Genomic DNA, 27,331 nt, shown 5'->3' on the forward strand with positions numbered 1-27,331 from the left:
CTAGATAGTCCTTTCTAGAAATGCACCCAACAATGAGTGACTGCCTTGCCCATCTGCCCTTGTAAGCCCGCCTATTCCCACTGTTCACTTCAGACCAATGGGTACTGAATATCATTTAAAATGGCTACTTCCTTTCCTGGAGGAAAAAGTCCATCCCAAAACCTATTCCCTTCAACCAAAAAACAAATTCACCTCTTACCACAAATTCTTCAAGACCTCCAAAATCTATGAACAATAGAATCTATTTCTGCAGGGCGGGAAGGAAAAGGATTTTACTCAAGACTCTTTCTGGTCCTCAAAAAGGATGGCCCATAGAGACCTATACTGGATCTATCCTTTCTGAACCAATTTCTAGAAGTTCCTTCTTTCAAAATGCTGTCCCTCCCAACTCTACTCCCTCTTATTCCAGACCAGGCCTTCATGGCCACTCTGGATCTAAAGGAGGCTTTCCTGCATATCCCCATAAAACCCTCCAACAGAAAATGTTTATGCTTTTCTGGACCCTGCTCTCATTTTCAGTTTACAGCCTTGTCCTTTGGTTTGTCTACAGCACCCAGAGTATTCACAAAATGCCTAGCACCAGCAATTGCTTACTGCAGGACCCAAGGCATCCAACTTTACCTCTACCTAGATGACATTCTCCTTCTAGCAGAGACAGAAACCCGTCTCAGAGACCAACTCAGGTTCATCACCACCCTTCTTCAAAACCTGGGCTTCACTCTCAATATAAACAAATCCTCCTTGCTCCCTCAGCAAGACAAAGTATTTCTAGGCTGCAGTATCAGGACAGATCTAATGCGGGCTTTTCTTCCACTGGAAAAGGTCCTGTCCCTCTCCACTTACTTTCGAAACCTTTTACTGGAATCCCAGATTTCTCCAAGACAATTCCTGCAACTCCTGGGGCTTATGGCAGCCACCATTCCCATGCTTCCTTGACAAGAATGCACATACAGAAGTTCCAATGGTACCTCAAGAATATGTGGTCACAACACCTACACTCTTTAGAGAAACAAATCCCCTTTCTGCCCTGCCTCAAATCAGAGCTAAAGGTAGTGGATTCAACAAATCCATCACAACCCGGGATTGCCGCTCCAAATGCCCTTCCCAAACCAGTTCATTTTCACAGATACAGCAAACCTAGGGTGGGGAGCCACCTGCAAGGATTTCAGGTTCAGGAAACTTGGAATCCTACCCTTCAAAAGAAACATATTAATATCAGCAAGATGACTGTAGTTCTTCTAACCCTGGAGGCTTTTCTTCCTACCCTCCATCCTTCTAATATTCACAGACAACACCACAGTCATGTGGTACCTCAACAAACAAGGAGGAACCAAAGCCTACCTGCTTTGCAAAATAACTGTACAAATCTGGGACCTCGCCTCCAGGCACAACCTGTCCCTGCAGGCCTCATACATCCCCTCTCAGGGCAACAAATAGGCAGATCTTCTCAGCAGAACATCTTCTCTACAGCATGAGTGGATGCTGAACAGGGAAACCTTTCTAGACATTGTCCACCGGTGGGGCACTCCTCAAGTGGATCTGTTTGCCTCCCCCCAGAACAGACAATTGACCAATTTCTGCATCAAAGATCACTCCCCACTAGCCTGGAGAGTAGATGCCTTCAGCATTCCTTGGAAGGGACTGTTCCTTTACGCTTTTCCCCCCTTCCCTCTAATCCAAAAGATCCTACTGAAAATCAGGAAGGACAAACCAAAAATCTTGTTGGTGACCCCCTACTTGCCAAGGCAGCGCTAGTTCCCCTTACTTCACCCACTAGCCAAGGGCAATCACCACAAGTTACCCCAGAAGGTGGACCTTCTCACACAACAAAAGGGAACCCTAATCCATCCTCACCTACAGATGTTAGCACTGGTGATAAACTTCCCTTTTAGACACCATTATTCAGAGGACGTGCTTACAGTCCTGAGGGAGACCAGGAAACCTGCTGCTAGAAAACAGTACATTTCAGAATGGGAGAGATTCTCAAAACGGTTTCTCCATAAGGACAGGGACCCAAGCCAGGGTGACCATTCCCTAGTCCTTGCAAATGTGTGTGAATTCATTAAGGATGGCCTTTCTTACTCCTCAGTGAAAGTAAATCTTTCAGCCATATCTGCCTGCCTGACTCTAGACCCTTCCTTTACTATCCAGGCAAGATGTTAAACATTTCCTTAGAGGAGTCTTACACATCAGACCACCTGGAAAACCCATCCCACCACCCTGGGACCTTAACTTTGTTCTGGAAAAACTAACACTTGGCCCCTTTGAACCGGCTAGCGATGCTACTTTACAACTATGTACATGGAAATCTGTACTGTTGGTGGCCATCACGTCTGCTAGGAGAGTGTCAGAGTTACAAGCTCTCATGGCCTGCCCCCTCCACTGTTTTCCACAATGACAGGGTGACCTTACGCACTAACCCTCCTTACTGCCTAAAGTGGCAAACGAGCTGCCCTTAAATCAATCTATTCACCTGCATACCTTCTTCTCCTCTCCAACTAACAAGAGTGAGGGGATTCTCCATTCCCTGGATGTGCACAGTCAACTTAGATTTTACCTAGACAAAACTAAGCCCTTCAGAAAATCTGATCAATATTTTGTCCCCTTTCACCCCAGGGCTATGGGCAAGGCAGTTTCCAAGCAAAGTATTTCAGGCTGGATCAGAAAATCCATTGCTTTCTGCTACTTACACCATGGCAAATCTTTACCCCATGGGATGAGAGCTCATTCCACCAGAGGTATGGCTACTTCCAAAGCCTTCCTCAAAGGACTGGACACAGCTCCCACCTGGGCCCACTGTCCACACCTTCACCAAACACTACAAACTAGATCAAGTTTCCAGAGCCAGAGCAGGCTTTGCTAGAACAATCCTGCAGGGGTTTCTAGAATCTTCCACTTTTACCGCCACCCTTCCCTCTAACTAGCTGTGGTATTCTCCCACAGTAAGACTACTGCAACATAGGAGTAGAAGGACATAGAATAGTTGTGTAAAATCTTACCATAACCATAGATATCCTTCTCTTCCATGTCACAGTATTCCATCAGACCACCTTTCCCCTGCATTACATGTGGGCTATTAACCTAGCTCCTAGCTATTAGGAAGCTCTACCCTTTTCCAAGAGCAACTGGCCAGCATATGACACTTGACACTTGTAGCTGACAATCACTTATTTCTTCCTTTAAGACTGTCTGTTTGGCCTTCAAGTTCTGAGGTATGTGAGTGCAGACATCACATTTAAGGTCCCTGGTTAATGTCCCTATGTGTGATGTCCCACTCACCTACAGCAACCAGGCTTAAGCTTTTGTATAAGAGCAGACGTTGGGTTGCCTGAGGCAGGAAATCCCGCAGTAAGAATACTGCAACATGGAAGAGAAGGACATCTATGGTTATGGTAAGATTTTACACAACTATTCTGTCGAGAATTAATTTTTGAGTATATATAGATGTCATGATTAGTGTAACTGTTCTGAGGAAGTTCTTTACGTGGACAAAAGTGTAACAATTGAATAAAGCACTTCTAGAAGATTTTATGTCAGCTGCTTTCTTTGATTAGAGGGTTTTTTTCAACTGTTGTGAAGCTGATGTTCCATTGTGGAGGTTTGGTTCCAGTTGTTTAAATGCCTTTAGCGACTGCTTAATCAATCAAATGCAGAGATGGTTAAAAAGTGCTGGTATGCTTTTGAAGTAAATTGCTGTACAGAGAGGATTGGAAATGTACACTTTCTCCATTGTTATGCTATCTTAGAATTGGTAAATATAAAATTGCTGGGGAAGGGGTTGTAGGAGGCTTGCTGCATGAAACAGCACTTGTTTATGGAATGGTAGGGTTGTAGTTTTAGTTTCCTGTAGTTTTAGATATTTTGCCATTCATTTTATTTGTGTATTTTTACATTCAGTCATCTGGCAGTGTTTATATACATGCACACTCACACACATCATAGTACACAAACGTTCATGCATTTATTTATTTAACATTTGTTTACCGGGAAAGTCCGACTGGACTCGGGCACTTTTTCAGCAGAGGCCCAGGGAGAAAGGTTCCATTAGTAACAGTAAATTTTAATGCACAAATTACTATAATCAATAAAGTATATACTAAATAAATAATGCATGTCATGCATGCATGTATATATATTTTTAATTTAGACACCTTTATTAAATTATCACTTAAGACGCAGGCACACATACATTAACAGAAAAGAAAACAAATCATATTAACATTTCCATTTATGCAATTTTTCTTTCTTTATAACAACTGTCTTTCGCTCCAAAATTATATAAATAATTCAATTCCTGCCTTCCCTTAAACCTCGCTCTTCTTACTAAACATTATTCTGAATGTGAAAACAATAAAAAGTCCAAAATCCACTGTGTTGTTCCATTAAACCAACACTTTATTAGACACAAAGTGAACACAAGTCTGTTCACATTCATACTTCTTCAGAGTGTGACTGCAAGGTAAAACTCATCTCATAAAATAGTAAAAAACTCATGACATCATCTAAAACACATCCAGTAAAATTTCTTCTTTAAATTCAGTTCTTTTACTTGATCTTAGTCCACGAGACACAAGTCGTGTCCCTTCTTTAAAATCATTTCTTGTACTTTTTCTTAAACCTCTGTTTATTTAAAACACATTTAAAAGTAATATGGTTATTCAAGCCTGCAATATTTCTGGCCTTTAATCTTATTTACCACTCACTATTCCTCGGTGTCTAACACGTTGGTAGCATCGCGCCCTTAACATTGGGTTCTGCAGCATCTGACACATAAAAAATACTTTTTAAAATTTGTACAATTTAATGTATGCCTATACAAGCATTTTTGCTATTCTTCTTTTTTATTGCACAACAGTGTTCATATATTCTTGAACTCAATTTCCTAATAGTCCTGCCCCCATAAAATGCCTGGCATGACAAATACTCAGCAACATAAATTACATTAAAAGTATTACAGTTGCAATATTTTGGTGCAGCATAACATATTCCTGTATTAAACAGAAAAAAAGACGGACTGTTGGCTACAAATCTGTATTGATTGCACATATTACATGAATATATTCCTTTTATTCTTAAGTGACTTCCTTCTGTTTCCCCTTTCTGTCTTTCAAGAATATTCTTAATGCTGTAACATTTTTTATTTGTAATAATGGGTGCTGCATCCACCACTTTATCCACTGCAGGATCTCCAGCTAAAATTTACTAGTTATTCGTCACTATATCACAAATTGCTGGAGTATCAAGCATATAAGTTAGTAGTTAGTCTACCAATCTTTACCATTTGACATCTTACAATGTTATGCTTTTGATACCCCTAAGAACTTGGTGCTTCTTACCCAATCCAGTGTTTCTCTGTGTATTGTGAGTGGATGCCCAGTTTTGTGAGTTTATTCATAATACCTGAGTGGGGAATTGTGTCAAATGCCTTGGGTAGGCAGTATGTACTGTTTCACCCTCCTCTGTAACCTTAGTGACTTTCTCAAAGAAATCCCCAGATTCAGTAGGCATATCCTGCCTCTGACAAAGATGAATTGCGTTAGGTTTGATGTTTGGATGTGTCCTATGTGATTATTTATCAGGTCCATGATTATTCTTTCCATGGCCTTACATTTAAGACTAGTCAAATGTATGGGTATGTAATTTCCCAGGTTAGTAGATGGTTCCCCTCTATTCAGAGGGATGACTGTTGCTGTCTTCCACTCTGTCGGGACAAAGCCAGTCCAGAAGCTGTAGTTAAAAAGAGATTCTAATGGGAGTGATAAATCCTGATTTAAGGTGTTTAAGAGACAACATGGTATATCATCAGTTCCCATTGAAGTCATGTTTTTACCTTTAGAGAGCACAGTGGCAACCTGTTCTTTGGTGATAATTGGCGGTGGAGTGGTGTAGCGTATTTCTTGAGGGAGAACTCAGGGTGATGGGGAGGTGAAATTTAAGCTTAATTTGTTGGACGGCAGATTTATTGTATCTTCTGGCAGAGTATAGGTGATGCCATCTAGAACTAATTAAGCACATTGTTAGGTATTGCCCTTAAGGTTGAGGACATAACTGAAAATGGCCTTATGGTTATACTTAGCTTTGGAGGTTATTTTTACCTCAAAGTCTACTTTCAAAGACTTGACTAGTTCCCTGATACTGTTGTTTAGAGTTATGAGGGACTTCTTGCTCTGTTGTGCACATTCCATCTTACTTTTCAACAGGATTTTCTTTCTTTTGTTGTACAACCTATTAATACCAATTGCCCACCAGGGTGGCATGTTTTTGCAGTTTGACCTGGGTTTATTTCAGTCTGATACTGCCATTTCTTTACAGTTGTTTATATGGTCATATAGGGCTTTTGTGTATGCCTCTGCATAGGTTTCTGTGTTTTCTGGATTTGGGGGAGTGTGAAAACTAGCTCTGCCGTCCCTTAATAGGGGATAATTTACATTACAGAAGTTCTTAAAGTTTTTGGGGTTTGGTGGGGGAACTAGTGTGAAGGCTGCCAGCCCAGCTAGCTAGAATTTTGTAAATTATCCCATGTCACTTGTGAATAGTAATATGATTTGTATGCTTGTCCTACAAATGTAAGTAAACTGTATGCTCTGTACTGAGCTTCAAGAGTGTGACCACAGTGTGCCCTGATGGAAAAGAGCAGAAGTGTGTATAAACTATATGCCTATGCAAATGTATGTTTTGATAGTAAGATGCTGGAACATACAGAGTTAACTTGCAAAGCATCAAAATATTAAGCTGAAACTGTTTACGATTGTGTTATCTCTCAGTTTCAGCAAGAAGACAGAATATAAACAGCTAGAGTTCCTTTCTATTGTCGTAAGACAGAAATAATTGCTAGGTTTAAAATGTAAAGGTGTTAATTGTTTTCTGACTTCCAGTTTTACGCAAGCTTCTAAGAGATAAGTGTCAGCTTCTACGAGATACATATTTTTTGTAGAGACATGTTACATTCTGTTAGTATCTGTTTAGCCTGGGAACTAGCTAACAGGTGTCAAATAGTGATGTCAGCTAGCTAACCCAGCATTAATGTGTATTACTGATTTAATAACTATCTCAGAGAGAAAGTCTGTGCATTTTGTATTTGTCTCTGGACCTGTAAACATCCATTCAGCGCTTGCATTTACTTTGCTCTGTAAGTAAGATTTAGATCATAGTATTTCTCTTAGAGATAGATAGGAATATAGTATGATCAGTCTAGATGTTTTTTTGTATTTATGTGAGACTGTCCTGCAATGTTCTTTTAAAATATTTCCTGTGATTCTGAACTATGTTGTGACGGTATTGAGTTATTGAGTATTGTCTTGTTCTTTTATTATTTATTATTAAATATATTTAAACCTTTTAATTGTGGCTGGTTTGTTAGAGATATTTAATCTCTTAGAGTACTTGCATGTGTATTTGGTAACACTGTACAGGCCACTCCTAAATAGCCTTCAAGTCTTGAACAGACACTTTGGATAATAGTAACATTGCACAGCTCTTATCAGCTACTATAAGGCCCTTCCCAAAGGTCATCCTTTGGGAAGAGCCTTATAGTAGCTGATAAGAGCTGGTTGGTGGCAGTGCTAACTGCCTTTTAGTCTGAGTAGAAGGGGGCATAGCTAGTGAACCTGTGCCAGCCTACCCCAGTAGTGTCTGTGTGTTTGTCTATAGATCAAATCTCAAAGTGTGTGTGTGTCAGCTACTTGTGCAGGGGCACGAAGCACTGGTTGGACAGAGAGGATGCTGGAGGTTTTGGCTTGACCACTCAGCTGAGATTTTAACCCTGTAGCTGTGCCAGTGGGGAGTCTTATTTAGAATCTGGAGAGAGAGAGAAACCTGCCCAAGATTGACTGTGATCTCTGTGTGCTCTTAAGGGAAATTGTACTTTACTGTGTGTGTGTACTTGTCATCCTCCCAATGGGCACAACCCTCACTGGTGTTAGTGGTGAGGATTGAGGCTCCTTGATTACTGGGCCAGTGCAGGGGTGTCACAATTAATTTTACCTTTATTTCGAGGGAGACCACTTTGTGATCTGATCTTAGCAGTGAGGACATCAGACTGGGGGGTGCAGTATTCTCCCATATTTGTGAGTACCAGTTCTAGGGTATTTGTTCCCTGGTGGGAGTACAGACTAGCTGCTCCAAGGCATTTGAATTTACAAAGTCAAGAAATCTTTGGGCCTGTATGTTAGTTGTCCTATATGCCTCCCAATTAATGTAGGGATAGTTAAAATCACCCATGAGTATTGTATAGGGCTGGATGGTGAATGATTCTAAAAGCTTCAGGTATGATGTATGGGTTTCCTGGTTCATCGTGGGAGAATTGTAGCTAGCAACAATATGGTAATGGATTTTTCCCATGGTTAATTGGAAGTGGAGTAGCTGAAGCGTGTTATATTGTTTGACCAGTCTAGAGGTGTGCTTATTCTTTATGCAGATAGATACACGTCTGCCTTTTGCTCTTTCATGTTCAGTGGGTGGTCAGAATGTATGAAAGGCATTATAGCCATGCACTGCCAGAGTGCTTTCTGTGGCAACAGCTTTTCTAGCAACTGTGGTAAATAACTTGTCAACTGACAGACATTTCTCAAGCTTAATATCCAAGAATATTATACCGCAACTGTTTGTAGTGAAAATAAAATTCAGAAATTTGGTTATTTTTTTCAAATATTCCTGAAATCCTGAAGTCATTCTAGCAAATTATTGTCACTATTCCAAATAAAAAGTACATCATCAATAAAGCTTAAATACGTTTTCAACAAGGTGGAAAAAACACTGTTGCAAACATAGAAATCTTCCCAGTGTGCCACCACAATATTAGCAAAACTGAGGGCTGTTGTAGCTCCCATGGCCACCCCTTGAATTTTTTGATAAAAAGTCTTATTAGAAATTAAGAAGTTGTTTTTTAAAACTACCTCCAAACATGAACTGATAAGGTCAACTTCTCTATCACTAAATGTCCAATTTGCAAGCAAATTCAAGGGGTGGCCATGGGTTCTGTAATGGTCCCAGTTTTGCTAATATTGTTTTGACACACTGGGAAGACAAACAAAAACAACTAAAGTTCTAAATTTTGCTTTCACTACAAACAGATGCAGTGTAATATTCTTGGATATTAAGCTTGAGAAATGTCTGTCAAATGACATTATTTACCATAGTTGCAAGAAAAGCCACTGTCAGAAATAGCTGCTTACATTATGATAGCATGCACCTCACCCATCAAAAGCATAATATAGTAAGAGGTCAGATGGTGAGGATTAGTAGAGTAACTAAAATGATTCTGATTTTGAAAGAAAAATTGTCAGTCTAAATGAAAGTTTAAAGAAAGGGGATCCCCTTTAAGTATTATTGAGGTGATGGCTAGTGAGATAGAAGAAGGAAGAAAGCTTCAGTATAAACCATTGACTGACAAAGATGAAGAAGTTTCTAATCCCTCAGTGCTAGGTGCTAATGATGCAAATGAATATACTTTAGGTTTAGTACTAGCTTGCATGCTTGACATTTCAACAGTTCAGATATGGTGACAACTAACTGGAGGATTTTGGCTGGAGAACCTGCAGTGGATAAAGTGGTGGGTGCAGCACCCATTATTATAAATAAAAAATGTTACAGCATTAAGAATATTCTTGAAAGACAGAAAGGAGAAATGGAAGTGATTTAGGAATAAAAGGAAAGTATTCGTATAGTATGTTCAATCAATGCAGATTTGTAGCAAACATTTCTTTTTTCTGTTTGAATATGGGAATAAGTTAGCTGCACCAAAATATTGCAACTGTGTAGTGCTTTTAATGTAATTTATGTTACTGAGTGTTTGTCATGCCAGGTATTTTATGTGGGCAGGACTATTAGGAAACTGAGTAAAAGAATACATGAACACTGCCATCCAGTAAGAAAGAATGGCAAAAATGTTTTGTATAGACATACCTTAAAATGCACAAATTTTAAAAAGTTTATTTTTTATGTGTTAGACAATATAGAACCCAATATTAAGGATGGGGTGCTAAGAACTTGTTAGACATCAAGGAATATGAGTGGCAAATAAGATTAAATACCACAACATCTGCAGGCTCGAATGACTATATTAATTTTAAATGTATTTTAAATAAACACGGGTTTCAGAAAAACGACAAGAAATTATTTAAAGAAGGGGCATGATTAGGTGTGTCCTGTGGACTAATATCAAGTGAAAGATTTGATTTTAAAGAAGGAATTTCATTGGTTGTGTTTGAGATGATGTCATGTTTTTTTTACTATTTTATGTGCTGAGTTTTATCTTGCAGTCAGAGTTTGAAGAAGTATGAATATGAACTGATGAAATGCACCCTCTGTGTCTAATAGAGTGTTAGTTTGAAGGAACAGCACAGTGGATTTTGGATTTTTCCTTTATTTTTATTTTGTTTTTAAAGTCCAGTGCCAAGTGTTTGTCCATTCTGTTTTTATTATTCTGAATGCATTGTTCCCACAGATTCAATTAATTTCTATATAATTAGTTCCTTCTATTTTCTATAGATCCCGCTTCAATTTTTTAATCTCTTTTACAATATTCAATACTGTAAGTACAGTTGGTTTACATTTTGATTTCCATTTTCTAGTAACTACTTTTTTGGCAGCCAGCAGAATAAAACCTGATAAGGCCGTACTTTGTCTAAGCAATTCAGATCCTGTACCCCAACTTAAAAGATTCATTTCCTTAATGACAGTCATTTGCTCCTCCAATGTTTCTGATAGAGAGCTCTATAAGGAATTTTTAAAATCTGCCAACTCATTGCACTTCCAAAAACATATTCCCAGTTACCTCTTTCTTCCTTGTCACAGCTCTAACATTTGTTATCTACCTGAGGAAATGCATGTATATACTTTAGCTTTTTCTCCGTTTTCTATTTCTATTTCTTTTTTTTTCGTTTTGTTTTTTGGCAAATGCTGTAACCTTCTCATCTCTTCTGTCATAGCCAGAACACTAATTGTCAACACAGATCGTCATACCCTTCATCTAATTTTCTCAGAAAGTGACAGTGACAGGTATCGTATCCTGAAAGTTTCAGAACTTTACAGTATATGAATAGACTGAAAAAAAAGAAAGAAAGAAAGAAGAAAAAGGTTCACTGTGGAATATCACACAAGCAGCTCCCCTGTTTTTCTAAAATTTTTCTCATTTGCATGTACAGTGCGATTAGGCATTTCTGCTTGGAAAGGTGCTAATCTTTGTCAGAGGCTCTTCACTTAGTGGTACTGGCCACTACAGTCATCCCTTTGGAGAAGGAGAGTGATATATTACGATCAGCCATCTTGGCTGACTTTTCTGTAACCTGTTTCGATCAGATCATAGCACTGTAAACAAGAGTCTTGCAAATGCACCACTGTTTATACACATTATGTTATCTATTTACAGGAATATGTAAATATACGTGATAAGCATTTCTGAAAATTAGCATATTTTCTTCTTATACTGTGCCTAAAACAATGTTTTATTGTCTTAAATCCTCACAGCTGATTACAAGCTTCTTTGCCCTGGAGGAGAAGGTTTCCGACCAAACCCTATTACTGTTATCCTGGAGGGTAAGTTAATGATTTGCATTGATTTTTTTTTCTCAGAGATTGTCTATGTGATATATTATATGAAAAAAATTACTTTTTGTGTGTTACTTGCACCTGAATAATAAAGTACACTTTGGAATATATTGTTAGGAGGGAAACTGATAAGATATTAAATATTTGCTAATTCCATTCTTGTACTAAGCAGTTTTGGGATGAAAAGTGAATGAAATGATGTTTTAATTAAACTTATTACCTGATATTTATTTGTCCATTTACAGACATTGATGAATGTGTTGAACTGCCAGGATCATGTCAAGGAGGGAAGTGTATCAACACATTTGGAAGTTTCCAGTGTCAGTGTCCTACTGGTTACTATCTGAATGAAGAAACAAGACTGTGTGAAGGTATGTATTCCATTAGTCTGGATATGAATTCTGTCACATATCACTGTAGTTTTTATATGCTTATACATTGATCTGTATTTGTTTGATTAGAAACTTAAATGAATTGTTGTGAGATATGTATCCATTCCTTTTCTGGAGTAATTCTGCCCTGAAAAGGGAATTGGTTTGCACAGAAGACTGAGAGCCTGACAAGGCTTATTGCAGAGATTCCATATGCAAGAAGACATTTGTTAAACTGATCATTTTCATTCACTGAATGAAAAGTATTGCATAACATTATTTTGTGTTATCTGATCCGATTTTGTCACTTTTCATTCATTCCTCAACAATTGGGTTTGGATCCAATCCTTGGATCCGACTCTGCCATTTTTTACACCTTGTGGCTGATAGAACTCTCAAGCTCCTTCCTTACCCATAATGCTCTATCCTCTAACATACCTCAGATCTTGTTTGCCATTTTCACATACAGACATGGTTGCTGTGAGCTCTCAAGTGTTAATAAGATTTTTCAGTTAAGTGAAATTTTTTAATTGCTTAATTAACCCTTTTTTCCTTTAAATGTATTATTATAACTTATACCCTCTCGACCAAGATTATTTACTGTATTTCTGTTTTACTATTGTTGGTATTTTCTTCTGTCTCTTTCTCTTTCTAATAGCATTCTTGGTGTTACTTTCATTCCCGTCTTATTCCTGTTTTAAAAAAACAACAAAAAAAATTTTTCTTTTTTCTCTTCTCTTTTTGCTAGTTAACATGCTAAGATGGCGGAAAAGCCTTCTGGCTTTAAAAAATGTAAAAAATGTGGGCACAAACTCCCGTTATCTGATGTGCATGATTGGTGTGTTTATTGTTTGGGTCCTGATCACCTCAAAGTTGATTGTGAGATATGCAAGTCTTTCAGTCCTAGGGCAGTCATTGATCATAAAAATAAAGTGATACAGAAGGGTTTTTTTCCTCAACCTTTTTAGAGGCACTATCTGGGGCTCAACCCTCAAGCTCTGACAAAACAAAACGGAGCACAGAAAGAGGCCAGCGGATCCATCCTTCCTGTTATCCGATGTCAGGGCCAGCTCGTAAGAAATCAAAGAAGTTGGATTGAAGTCTAAACCTTCTGATCAGCTTGCATCACATGTTCACTTTACTTCCTCAGATCCAGTGCTGTCAGATCTGAAGCCCTTCCCTCGAGTGAGATATACATCCTGCCTCTAGAGTTCCCTCATCTTTTTTGGAGACACGACACTTTCCAAGTCCCCCTCTGTAGCCTCATCCTCTCATTCTTCCAGAAGCCTGACAGAAGTTGATGTGGATAGAATGGTGAGGAAGTTTTTTCTCGGCACAGATCGAGATAGAAATTCTTCTGACTTTTACCCTTTTGGGTCAGGAAACCTTTACCAGTACTAAACCACCTATCTTGTCTCTTTCTCTGCTCTGACCAGTAGTTTCAGAGCCTTTGGATCTGAGTTTTCCAGATCCATCTGTGTCAGATCCAAAGATCATTGTATGTTCAGCTCTGATGTGTTCTTTGAGGTCACCAGCTCGGAACTTGTCAGATCTGGACAACTCTCATAGCTGAAGCGTCCCTGTCGGATCCAATATATTAGAGTCGACTGTGAAGTTGTTGGAGCCATCTCTGCCCCTTGGACCCTCAGCATTAGACAGCTCAGCTCTGACCTCTACCTCAGCCATACTGCCCTCGGGTCACAAGGAGCCGATGGTCTGGAAGCATGGCTTCTCGGCTCCATTGGTCTCTGTCTCTCCGGGGCACTCTGGTTTCAAGGTAGTGGAGAGTGTTTTCTGCTTCTGCAGGATGGGCAGTTCCTCCATCCTCATATCTCCCCTCTGGATCCCGGATATCAATGTGCCTTGAGCCTCATTGCTGTACTCCCCAGGGACAGTGTCTGCAAACTACCCAGCAGGGTATCTTTATTTCTTCTGATACTTCTCTGGGACATCTCACCAAAGAAGTCTCTAGGAAGAGAAAGTGCATGAGGAGGCACTTAGACTCTTTCCAAGAGTTTATCACTGAAGATACTAATTTTGATGAGGATCCCCAAGATCACCACCTAATGCCATCTCCTTTGGAGACATCCTGGAAATCCTCAAGCAGAGTGGTGGTTGGTCCTCCAATAAGCCTTCCCAAGATTAATTGGTATTCCTGGAAGCCTTTGGGTCTGGCCCATCTACCTCCTGGGTGACTCAGCCCACCAACAAGCTCATTGATTTGATCTCTAGGTGGGTGTGGAAGGAACCAGATACTATTGGGCTGATCCCCAATAGACCAGTTGGGATTTTGGCACCACCAAAAGGAAGAGAGGTTGTTCAGAACATGGGAGTACTGGTAGATGCCAAGGTCATGACAATGGCCAGAAAGAAAGAACTTGCAGAACAGAGTTCTTCTGTCCATCCCCCTAACAGGGAATCAAGGGCATTGGACAGATTTGGGAAATGTGTATATTCTTCAGCAACCTTTGCACTCCGTTTGCTAAATTATTTGGCACACTTCACAAGATTGCAGAGGGATGTGATTAAAGAGCTCTCCAAATCCCTCGCTAGGACCAGTAGTTCTGAGGCTCAGACCTCTGTTGCCACATAGTTGGCTAGCCTGCAGTTGATCTCCAATTCGTCCATGAGTCTCATTTCACACTCAGCTGAAGGTACCTCAAGGGTGGCAGGTTCAGACATTTCTATTAGGAGGCATGCCTGGATGTGTCTGTGTGATTTTGCGGAGCCCTTCAAGTCCTCCTTTGTCAATGCATCCTTTGATGGAAGTTCTTTGTTTGGGCCAAGGTAAAGGGCACACTCTCCAGGTGTGAGCAAGATGCTAAGACTCTCACTGCAGTGGGTGTACGTTTTTTGACCTCTAAAAGATTTTTTTATAGGAATCAATAAGGGGGGGTCAAACAATGTTGTTCAGAAATTCCCAGGGTCTTTTCCAAGATCCATGTAGAGATAGTTCCCCCAGGAGCAGTGGGTGGAAACTCAAATGGGAGACACCGTCCATACGACAGAGGATGCCTACAGAACCAGGGGTCTACAAATTCTCTTTCTGACAGACTGTATCAACACTCCTGAAAGAAGGCCCAATTGTCCAACTCTGGAGGCAGTAGAGGGTCATTTTTCCCTGCACCAGAGAGCCTGGCTAGATATTACAAAAGATACGTGGCGTGGGTGCAGAGGATTATTTCTAGAGGTTATATAATTTCCTTTTCCCTACATCCCCCACCAGCATTAAACAAAATTCCCAATGTACCACCAAGTCAGAGGAAAGCAGCAGCTCTGGAAATAAAAAAGCTGCTAGAAAAAAGAATCATCCAGATAGTTCCCCCAGACCAGATAGAATCTGGAATTTACTCAAGATCCTTTTTAGTGCCAAAGAAAACTGGGACTGAAGACCAATTTTGGATCTCCGCATTCTGAACAGGTCAGCCCAGTACACCAAATTCCAAATGGTCACAATTCAGTCCATTATGCCATTCCTGCACAAGGACAACTGGATTTGCTCAACAGACCTTCAGAATGCTTACTATCACATGAAAATGAAGACAATCCAGAAGATATCTACACTTATGGCTGGGAGCCAGTCATTACCAGTTCAGAGCACTGCCCTTTAGTCTCACCTCACTACAGCCCCCAGGGTGTTCACCAAATGCATGGCAGTAGTAGCAGCTCACTTGAGACTTCAGGGATTCCGTGTGTTTCTAAGCTTGGAAGACTGGCTCAAAACTGCTCTAACTAGGCATCTACTGATAAGAACTTGAGATTATGTACTCCAGAATTGTTCTCTTCTGGGAATTATCATCAACCTCAACAAATTGCAGTTAGAATCAACTCAAATGTTAGAGTTCGTAGGAGTGTTATTCAAAACAATATCAGTGACAGCCTCCCTTCCTTTTCCAAAGGTACAGATTATCCAATTTCATGTCAAAAAGATAATCCAAAATTCTTCTGTTTCGGCCCAATTGGTTCTACAAGCCTTGGAATCAGTGTCTGCTGTGATAGTTTTAGTTCCCCTAGCAAGATACCATATGAGAATACTTCAGTGGACATTAGTGACTCTCAGTGGTCCATTCTGTAGCAGTCTATGTCCACCCAGATCAAAATTACCCATGCTTGCAAAAATTATCTCTGGTGATGGATTCGCTCAGATCAGGTTTTTCTACACTGTCCCTTCATTCTTGTTCAGCCCAAAGCCATAGTGGCCACAAATGTTTCCCAAATTGGGTGGAGGGGGCATTTCTTGGGGAAGATAGTCCAAGACACATGGTCCAGTGAAGAGGCCAACATGCATATCGATGTCCTGGAAATGAGAGCAGTGCTCTTAGCATTGCAGACTTTCTAAGACTGTCTCCCTTCCGGGACAGTTGCGATTCAGACATACAATATGTCTGTGGTTTGGTACATCAGCAAACAAGGAGAGACCAGATGTTACACCTTGTATCGAGAAGTTGTGAAAATGTGGCAATGGGCAGTCTCATCCACTTGATTTCTGATAGCAGCACACATTCCGTGGAAATCCAATATGATAGCAGACAAGTCAAGCAGATTCATTTTATTACCTCACGAATGGTCTCTCAACACAAGAATTATGGAAAAGATATTTTTCCAATGGGGCCATCCATGCTGTGACCTTTTAGCATTTCTCCTCAGCAACAAGTGCAGCAGGTTCTTTGCCCTAATCCCTCCACCGGGGGAATCACCAAGAGCTGCTCTACTTTACAATTGGCCATCCGGTCTCCACTATGCATATCTCCCAACCCCCTTAATCCCCAAATCTCTGCATAAAGTTTCATGATTGAAGAGTAAGGTCATCCTCTTTGCCCCTTATTGGCCTCAATAGATTCAGTTCCCTTTCTTTGGCCTCATCTAGTTTACCCTCCATGGATTCTGGATCCAATTCCAGATCTCCTGTCTCACATGACAGATATTATTCATCCAGACATCTCAATCCTAAAGCTAACCGCATGGTTTCTCCACTGCTATTGACAGCTAGACAACCCAGGCTCTCTTCAACTGTCCATCATATACTTTTATCTTCCCATAAACCTTCCACTAGGAAAATTTACAGAAGTAAATGGAAAATATTTGGTTTTTTGGGTGCAGCAGAAAGATACTGACCCTTTTCAGCAGCAGTACATAACGTTCTTGAGTTTCTGACAACAGTCTTTAATGAAGGGGTTAGTTCCTCTACTATTAAAGTTCAACTAGCTGCCATTTCTAATTTTCATATAGGAGTTAAAAATTCCACCTTAGCTTCATCAAAACTTTGTAAGGTTTTTTAAGAGGTACCCTTCTTTTGAGACTGCCTTATAAAGATCCATCTCCACCATTGGACTTAAATTTCGTACTACAAACCTTAGTTCATTCTCCATTTAAGCCAGCAACAAAAAATGAGTTGAAGTTTTTAACCTGGAAAACTATATTTTTGGTAGCCATTACCTCTGCTCAAAGACTTTCAGACCTTCACGTCTTGTCTTCTAAACATCCTTATTTAATAGTTCATAAAGACAGGGTAGCACTGCAAACCAGTCCTTCCTGTCAGAATCTAACATCAATCAGTCCTTTAATCTTCCAGTTTTCTTCACAAATTTCACAAAGGTGAATACATCTTGCATTTGCTGGATATTCACAGGCAATTATGTTTTTATTTACATAGAACAAAAAAATTCTGAAAAACAGACCAATTGTTTGTTTTCTTTGCAGAGACTAAATTAGGCAAATCAGTTACAAAAGTAATTTTAGTCAGGTGGTTGACTAATTGTATATCCTTTGATTATAACAAATTGAGTCTATCTTTACCAAAACCTTTAAGACACCATTCAGCCAGGTCCATGGCAACACCATCAGTATTTTTATTTAGGTCTTCACTGGATGATGTCTGTGCAGCTGCAGCTTGGGCTAATCCTTATACTTTTATTACTCATTACAAATTGGATATGGTCTGAAGGGGAAGAGCAGCATTTGTCTCAGAAGTGCTCAGGAATATCCTTTCTTAGTGTTCTCCCTAGATTTCAGGTAGTTGGGGACTCTGTCCCAGTTGTTGAGGAATGAATGAAAATTGACAATATCAGATAAAGAAATTATGTACTCACTATAGTGTTCCAGCTGTGTTGTCCATTTTCATTCTTCCTCAACTCCCCTCCTGCCAACCCCCTACCTTTGCATTAGTATCCTTTGGAAAACTGAGAGGTAACAAGGTTCATAGGTTCATACTAGGCTATCTGCCCTAGGGCATTTATAAGCCTAGCCAGAGTGTGTTTGGCTTTCGCCACCCATTTTAAATTAATTTTGCTATGCCTTTTTTTGAGGTTAGTATACTGTGCCTCTGTCTAACAGTGACACAGAAGTGATAGCCGGGTAAACGATCTCCCATCCACTCATCAAGATTCCTCTTGAAGAGAGTCAATGTGGGACTCTGCCTAACCTGGACTGGGATTTTATTCCAGAGTGAAGGGAGCCTCTGGGAACCAATAAAAAAAAGGGGAACCAATGTTGCTGCTATTGAGCTCCAGATATTGGTCTCTCTTATCTGGGTGCTAAAATTCCTTTTAAAACTATAAGCCAGCAAACAAGATCTATGGTAGGTTAGGGGATAGAGCATTATGGGTAAGGGAGGAGCACTAGTGGCCCCGAGCTGTAAAAAATGGCCGAGTTGGTTCCGAGTATTGGATTCAAACCCAATTATTGAAGAAGAATGAAAATGGACAACAAAGATGGAACGTTATGGTGAGTACATAACTTCTTTTTTTATTCCATTAAACAGTTGATTTATAATCAAATTTAAATATTTTCTTTTGTGAGTGCAGTACTCTCAAAAGCAGATTTGGCTTTGAATAGTATTGGCTGCATAGCTGTGTTGATCCTAGCCTTGGCTTTGAGGTCTTGACAGTTCCCAATGCATATAATAAAGACATCTCTGAATACTTCTCCCCCTGAAGTGAGTCAATCTGTGGTTTACCTTAGACCACCAAATAGTGTCACTGCCCTATCCACCCAACCCAAAACAGAGGGGCTTGAGCCTCTAGGCACAATGCTTTATCATGTTTGGCATTCAGTCTTCCTCTTCCTTGGACTTTTCCCATCCATCGGCCAGATGTAAGGTGAAGTGTAAGAGGGAGCACATAGACTTCTTTGTGTTGTCTCCTACCCCAAATATTAATGATGACCCAGAGGTAGACTTCCCGTCTTTACCTCCTGATAACCCAGCTTTGGTATGTTCTTGGAGTTTATCAGGAACAAAGCCAGGTCGCACCAGAATGACCCTTCTAACGCTAAATGTATCCTATTGTAGGTCTTCTGTTACTCATCATCCTCTTGGTTGGCCCAGCAAGCAGGCAAAATGGTTAAACTCATTGCTGACAATGTTTGGAAAAAAAATGAATGCAGTGGTTCCCATTCCTGAGCATCCAGGTAACATTATCTGACCTTGCAAGGACTGTCCAAGCTGGTTTCAAAATCCAGTGATGGACTCTCTTTTGATGGACTCTATCTTGATTACTGCTGCACTTAACTCATTTACTCCAGTGGAACTCAGGAAGTTTGTACTGTAATGCCCAGTGGGCGGAGCCTAAGCCTTTTCACAGAATAAAATTATGTCCTCACATTTCAAACAAATGTTCATATTTCTAAAACCATAAGGATTATGAAAGAAGTAGAAATTGCAAACTCTTCAGCGCAAATTATTTTTATAGTGGTAGTATTCTTTAGGTTCTACATCTTAAACTGAATTTTATAAGTCACAGTAAACAGAGTAATTGTTACATTTGTAATATTTTGTAAACAACTTACAATATCTCAGCAACCATTCAAGTTACACACATACTATCAGCAGCATTTTATTCATCTAGCTGAGAGTTTTCATATGGGTCTGAGGAGCTCTGTCTGAGTTACCCCCCCCAGCCACAATCTGTCAGTTCATCCTCCCATATAAAGATATGCATTCCTTGGACAGACTGGAGAGGTGGGTGGTTTCATTCTCTGCCCTAAGTTTGAAGATTTTAAACTACCTCAAACACATCTGGGGATTCCAGAGAGATGTTTTTAATTCATTTGCTAAGGCTCTGGCAGAGTTTCCTGATTCGGGCTTCAAAAAATGCCTTCAGTGTCAGCACTCAGCTTCCAATCCAGTTCTTAAGCAATATATCTGTGTCACTAGTAGCACAGTGACAGACGTTTCTGGGGTATTGGGTGCAGGTTTTACTATGCAGCATTGCACCTGGCTCCACCTCACAGACTTTGCTGTGAATTCCAGGACCCAGCTTATGAATGCACCCTTTGATGCCTCCTTGCTATTTTATGAGTCTGTAAAAGCTGAGCTGGAAAGACAGGAGAGTGAGGGCACTACACTCTCTAACATTGGCACAAAATTTGAGGCTGTTTAACTTCCATTGTCTAGGACTGCTGACAACCCATGCTGGGACAGCTCACTGCCAAAGAAAATGAAAAAAGGAAAACCTTCCTTAAATTATACAGCAGCTCAAAAGATCCTCATATCAAGGATAACATCAGAAAATTGACTAAAAAGTTGAAAAATACTATTCATTGTAATAAAGCAACCCATGAAATTAGGTTAGCATCTGAAACTAAGGACAGCTGTAAATCTTTCATCTGATGTTGTCAAATTCCATTCATCCTTACGAATGGGATTCCGGATCTGAGGTCGAATCCAACTCGGCTATTAGTACAGCTCATGAAAACATTTGATCTGTCGAGCTCTTCACTACCTACAAGGCACTTTATTTGCCACCTTCGCGACCAGACGTGATTACTGACAGCTCTTGAGCTTTGTGGTTGTTTAGGTGATATTTACTTAATTGTGTGATATATTTTACTTTTCTTTTCATTCAGGCCCTGTTTTTGAGTCTCATCTCCTTTTATTGCCGCCTTTCCAAAAAAAGAATGTAGTGTTCTTTACTATCTTTTTTTTTGTCCTCTACTTAGTACTCGCTAGTTCATCCTTGGATTTCCTTCTTTCTACTTGACTTTGTCTGAGAAAGGGTTTAAAAAGTGTAACAGTTGCAGGCACAGGATGTCTGTTTCCAATGGGCATTCTGTTTGTTTATATTGTCTAGGTTCAGAGCACTTAGACCTAGACTGTGAGATATGTGGGGCTTTTAACCCCAGAGCTAGTAATGAGAGAAAAAAGTAAACTGATTTTAAAAGGCCTGCTGCTCTCCCCTTTTTCTATGGCCTTACCGAGAGATCACACCTTGACTTCTTCTCACAATCATGGAAAAAGGCCTAGGTTGGATGAGATTCCAGCCTCCTCAGAGCCAGCAAAAAAGTTGTTGAAGTCAGATCTGACCTCTCCAGCTGTATCAAAGGTCTTGGATCCGAAGAAGGCCTCTTCATCTTCAGAGCCAAAGAAAAAGATAGTTTTGGATTCAAAGTCTTTGGATCTAAAACCCTTGCCTCAACACACTTATTCGCCTCCTGTCGACACAGCTCCATTTTGGCTCCCTTCTCTTTTTCTGGAGAGGCATTCCAAGTCTGCTTTTGTTTTGTCCTCTCGTTCGACCCAAAGCCTCACTGAAGCAGATGTGGTGAGAATGGTGAGGAAGCTGGTCACCTAGCAGATCTAGAAGGGCTCCTTGTTAGTTTCAACCCCATTGGATCTGGGACATCCTCCTTTTTCCACTCTTCCTCTGACTCACCCATTGTTTTCAGAGTTCTCGGGTCTGAGCATCCTAGGCCCGTCTGGGTCAGATCTGCGGAAATTAGTTTCATCAGATCCAACTATAACCTTGAGCTTCTCCACTCAGATGTGTTAAGATCCGGAGGGCTCCGGGAACTGAAGCCTCCATGTCAGGTCTGGGGGTGGTATTGACTCCGATATTTTCCCCTTGGCGCTGGACAGCTCAGCTCCAGATTCCTCCTTGGGGGTCATCCTTTGGGAGTGGGTTGGGGTCAGTGAACCAGAGACCCTTATCATTTCCCCCTTTGGTTTCCTCATTTTTGGAAAGATCAGCCTTCAAGGTGGTTCTGAAAGTCTTCATGAATCTTTGGAGTGGACTTGTCCTTTTCCGGATCATCCCACTGAAGAAGTCCCTCAGAAGAGAAGGTGTAAGAGGAAGCACCTTGACTCAGCGGAGGAGTCTGTTACTACAGATACTGATTTCGACGAATGGGAAGGGTCCCCCAACCCAACACCCGAAGATATCCCCTTTGGAGACAACATTGAACTCCTAAAGCAGAAGGGTAGTTTGTCTGCCAACACTGCTTCCTCTGAGGAATCAGTATACTTGTAGGCCTTTAGCTCTGGCCCATCTTTCTCCTGGGTTGCTCTGCCTCCCGATGAAGTAGTGGATTTGATTTGTTGGAAGGTGTGGAAGGAACCAGATTCAGTCGAACCAATACCAAAAAGACCTGATAGGATCATGGTACCCCCTGTAAAAAGGCAGTATTGGAGTAATGATGTACTGGTTGATGCCATGGTTGTGGCAGCAGCCACAAAGAAAGAATTTGCAGAGGAGAGTTCAACTGCCCACCCTCCTCACAGGGAGTCAGGGTCGATGGACAGACTGGGGAAGTGAGTTTACTCTTCAGCGACTTTTGCTATCTGATCAGCCCATTTTACGAGACTACAAGGAGACTTAATCAAGGAACTTTCCAGCTTGTTGGCAAAGGTTGTGACCAGGGATGTTCAAATTTATGTTGCTCCTCAACTGAATACCTTACAGTCTGTGGTAAATTTGTCCATGCGGTTGTTATCCAGAGCTACAGTGGGTGCAGCACGGGTGGCAGGTTCAGGCTTAGCCATGAAGATACAAGCCTGGATGCACCTATGGGATTTTTGCGGAGCCTTTTAAGTCTTTGTTTATCAATGCATCTTTTGACAGGTCATCACTCTTTGGCCCTACAGTGAAGGAAACACTTTCCAGGTAATTTCTAACATTGGAATACATTTTTCAACCCCCCCCCCCCCCAATGATCCTTTTCTAGGAATCAGAGGGGAGTCCTAAAATGTGGTTCAGGAAGTCACAAGGTCCATTACCTGACACACGTGGAACTGGTTCTCCCAGAGGCAGAGGGGGAAATGAGAATAATAGAAGATGCCCAAGAGCAGAGTAGGGCCGCAAAATAATGGGTCGAGAGAAACTTTCTTTGACAAACCCTATCAGCGGTCATGAATGGAGCCCTGATTGTCATCTTCTAGAGGCAGTTGGAGGACATTTTTTTGTGCAGCAATTGGTCTGGCTAGTTTTAGCAAGCATACTTGGGTGCAGAGAATTATTACCAGAGGTTATTCCATATAATTTTCCCTTCCTCCTCTGATGACAAACAAGCTTCTGGTTGTTCCACCCAGTCAGCAGGAGCCAGGAACTCAATAAGTCTTACAGTTGCTAGAAAAAAGAGTGATCCAAGAGGCCCCACCAGACCAGAAAGGATCCATGACTTACTCAAGATTCTTTTTAATTCCAAAGAAAACAGGGGACTGGAGACCAGTTTTGGATCTCAGCATGTTAAACATGTCAGTCACACATACAAAGTTCCAGAAGGTCATGGTACAGTCAAATCTACCCTTTTTGGGCAAGGATGATTGGATGTGCTTGAAAGACCTGCAGGATGCATACTATCATATAAAAATGAACAGACGATCCAGAAGGCATCTTCACTTCCAAGTGGGACCCAGTCATTTCCAGTGCAGAGCTCTGCCCTTTGGACTCACTACTGCCCCAGAGTGTTTCCCAAATGTAAGGTGGTAGTAGCAGCTCTTTTGAGACTGCAAGAATCCGTGTGCTTCCTTATCTGGATGACTAGCTCATCACGCCACAACCAGGCATCAACTGGTACAAGTGACAGATCAGGTATTAAAGACTTGTTCAATGCTGAGAATAACTATAAATCATGCAAAGACTCAACTGTAACCCACCTAAAGTCTAGAGTTCATCGGACCACTATTCGACACATCATCTATGGTTGCTTCCATTCCCTTTCCTCATCTTCTCAATATAAGAAAACAAAGAAGATAATTTGCAGTTCAAAAATTTCAGCCAGGAAAGTGTTACAAGATCTGGGTTTGATGGCAGCAACCATTACTCTAGTTCCTCTGGCAAGATACCATATGAGAGTTGTACAGTGGATGCTGCAAACTCAATGGTCCTTCTTCACCCACCCCGTGTCAGCAAAGATAAGGATAACTGAAACTTGCAAGGACAATCTCAAGTGGTGGATTCAGTCAGATCAACCCCAGCAAGGTCGCCCATTCATCCTACCTCATCCTAAGGCTGTAGTAACCACGGACGCCTCACAGATAAAGTTAGGGGACATTATCTGGGAAAGACAGTTCAAGACACTTGGTCCCCCAAAGAGGCCAGTTTCCATATAAACATACCAGAGATGAGAGCGGTGCTGTTAGTGTTGCGAGTATTCCAGGCCTCCCTCCCAACCTCAGGGAATGACTGCAGTCCAAATGGACAACATGTCAGTCGTTTGGTACATCAACAAACAAGAAGTAAACAGATCTTACCCTCTATGTCGAGAAGCCCTCAGAGTATGGCAGTCGGGCATAGCCTCCAATCGCTATCTGGTAGCAATGCACATTTAGCAGAAGTCCGGTGTGATTGCGGACAAGCTCAGCAGATCCATCCTGTTGTCTCGTGAGTGGTCCCTCAACTACCGAGTAGTAAAAATGATTATTCATTAGTGGAGCCAACCCTGCTGCGACTTATTTGCGTCCCCCCCGAACAATAAATGCAGCAGCTTCTTTGCCCTAATCTCCCATATGAGGGAGTCACTAAGGGACGCCCTTCTACATCACCTGGTCTCTTATACACCTACTCCCCTGATCCCCAAGTTTTTACCGAAACATCCAGATTGAAGGCCAGGATAATTCTCGTTGCACCTTACTGGCCTCAACAGATATGGGTCCCCTTCCTGTGGCCTCATCTCCTAGTTCCACCATGGATTCTGGATCCAATTCCAGACCTTCTGTTGCATCCAACAGGATTTACTCCTCCAGACCTAACAAATCGCAAACTAACCATATGCTTTCTCTAATTCCTGTGATAGCCAGGCAGTCTTCCTTACCTTTCCCTGTCCATTCCATTTTGTTATCATACCATAAACCGTCTATGAGGAAATTATATGAGAGCCAATAGAAAAGGTTTGTTATTTGGACTGAACAACATGATATAGAGCCTTTTACAGCACCCACGTATATGGTTCTCCAGTACCTTTTGTTTCACAAAGGAGCTAGTGCTTCTACCATTAAAGTTCAATTAGCAGCTATCTCGAATTTTCATGCTGGAATTTCAAATTCTTCATTGGCATCACCCAAAATTTGTTAAGTATTTTTGAAAGGTACGCTTCTCCTAAGACCCCCTTTGAAGGATCCCATACATCCTTGGGACCTTCCCTTATTACTTCAAGCCTTAACTGCTTCTCCCTTTGAACTGGCAGCCAAGTGGGCATTAAAATTTCTTTCCTGGAAAACTGCCTTTCTAGTAGCCATAACGTCTGCTAGGAGAGTTTCAGAGATTCAAGCCTTATCTTCTAAACCCTCTTATCTCATTTTTCACAAGGGCAGGGTATCCTTATGGACCAATGTTTCCTTTCTACCGAAGGTGATGTCAGAAACCAACATCAATCAACCTGCCAGTATTTTTTTCCAAACTACAGAAATAAGGGAGAATTTCTTATCCACTCACTGGATGTCTATAGGCAGTTATGCTACTATCTGCATAGGACTAAAGAATTCAGAAAATTGGACCAACTATTTGTTTCCTTTGCTCATCAAAAATTAGGCCAACCTGTTAAAAAAGTGACTATAGCCAAGTGTTTAACAGACTGCATTACTTTGATTTACACAATCTTGAATGTTCCTCTACAGAAACCAGTAAAAGCTACTTCCATCAGATCAGTAGTGACATGCATGATTTTTCAGTCTAGAGCCTCCTTAGATGATATTTGTGCAGCTGCTACATGGTCAAATCCACACAATTTTATCAATCATTACAAACTGGATTTGGTCTCAAGAAGTAGATCAGTGTTTGGCTTGACTGTTCTCTGGTATGTCCTTCTTTAGGGTCCACCCAGGGCTCAGATAGCTGGGGACTCTGTCCCATTCGTGAGGATGAATGAAAATTGACAAGATCGGATAAAGAAGTTATGTACTCACAATAACGTTCCATCTGTGTTATCTATTTTCATTTAGCCTCACTTCCCCTCCCTCTGCCACCCATCCTTTTGTTTTTTCTGCCTCAGGGCAAACGTGAGGACACAAGATATTTCACCAGGTCTTTAGGGCTAATCTCTGTAAACTTGGGTTGTATGTCTTATCATTCTAACCTAGTCATAACCAGTTTCCTTTTGTTAAGACAGTTTAGTCTCTACTTTGCAGGTAAACTCTATTATATGTAGTACAAAGGTCTCTTTTTGGCATGTGTTTCTTCTGTCTCTAAAGCTGTGGGTATAATCTGAGGTGACAGGGTGGCAGTGCATTGTGGGTAGGGGAGAGCTCGAGAGCTCAAACGTTTCCACGAGCTGTAGTAACTACCGAGTCAGATCCGACCTCGGATCCAGAACCCCATTCTTGAGGCTGAATAAAAACAGACAACACAGATGAAACGTTATGGTGAATACATAACTTGTTTTTTAGCTATGTTAGGAGACTAAGAAATAGCACCCAACATTATTCTAAACTTACTCATAATGGCACCATCTACTCTGATCTAGTAGATATCAACAAAATACTATCAAACAGATTCAGTGCACACTGTATCCTAGAGGTGATTTCCAGAGCCTACTTTTCCATGAATCTCTCAGACTGCCCCCACTTCTCTAAAGATCATGTGTTGAAGGTTCTCTTTAAGACTAAAAATTCTGTCTCTATATGACCTAATAATATAAATGGCTATTTAATAAAAAGTACTAAACAAGCCCTGGCAAAGACTGTCCTTAAATGATTTAATTTGAGTTTAGCCTCTGTCTTGGACCATGAAGTTTGATGCACAACAATAGTGATGCTACTCCACAAGGGTGGCCCCATCACTGACCCCAGGAATTATAAACCTATCAGGTTATTTTCAAAGCCATGAAACATGTAACACGTAACTGATATGATAAACTATGATATCAGAAACCTCATCAGGCTAGACCTGCAGCAGTTTGGCTTTGTCAAGGGTAGATCCTGTCTAATTAATCTGATTAAATTCTCAAAAGAGTAGCTAACACAGGCTGTTGGTGATAGTCATGGTGTTCACACAGCATAACTTGATGTGGCCAAGGTATTTGATACCATTCCCAATGATAGCAGAGTTAATAAGCTTAATAAATCACAAAGAGATCCCAGTGTGGTAAGATGGATAGCAAATTGGCTAAAAGGACATAATCCAAACTGTATGGGTAGCATGTGTCTCATCAGAGAGTATGAAGGTGACCATTGGTATCCTGCAGGACTCAGTGCTGGGACATCT

At 40.9% G+C, this 27,331-nt stretch overlaps 1 protein-coding gene across 3 annotated transcripts in view; it reads left to right on the forward strand.

Moving 5' to 3' along the window:
* Nucleotides 1-27,331, forward strand: part of FBN1 (fibrillin 1) — a 4,097,759-nt gene that overhangs the window by 2,801,590 nt on the left and 1,268,838 nt on the right. For all 3 annotated transcript variants that reach the window (XM_044077620.1, XM_044077621.1, XM_044077622.1), the window contains exons 39-40: nt 11,467-11,535; nt 11,793-11,918. In XM_044077620.1, the coding sequence (XP_043933555.1) occupies nt 11,467-11,535; nt 11,793-11,918 (195 nt within the window). The remainder of the gene's footprint in view (nt 1-11,466; nt 11,536-11,792; nt 11,919-27,331) is intronic.

This window comes from Protopterus annectens, chromosome 7.part0 (genome assembly GCF_019279795.1).
Source record: "Protopterus annectens isolate FY-2018-M chromosome 7.part0, PAN1.0, whole genome shotgun sequence".
Taxonomy (NCBI): domain Eukaryota; kingdom Metazoa; phylum Chordata; order Ceratodontiformes; family Protopteridae; genus Protopterus; species Protopterus annectens.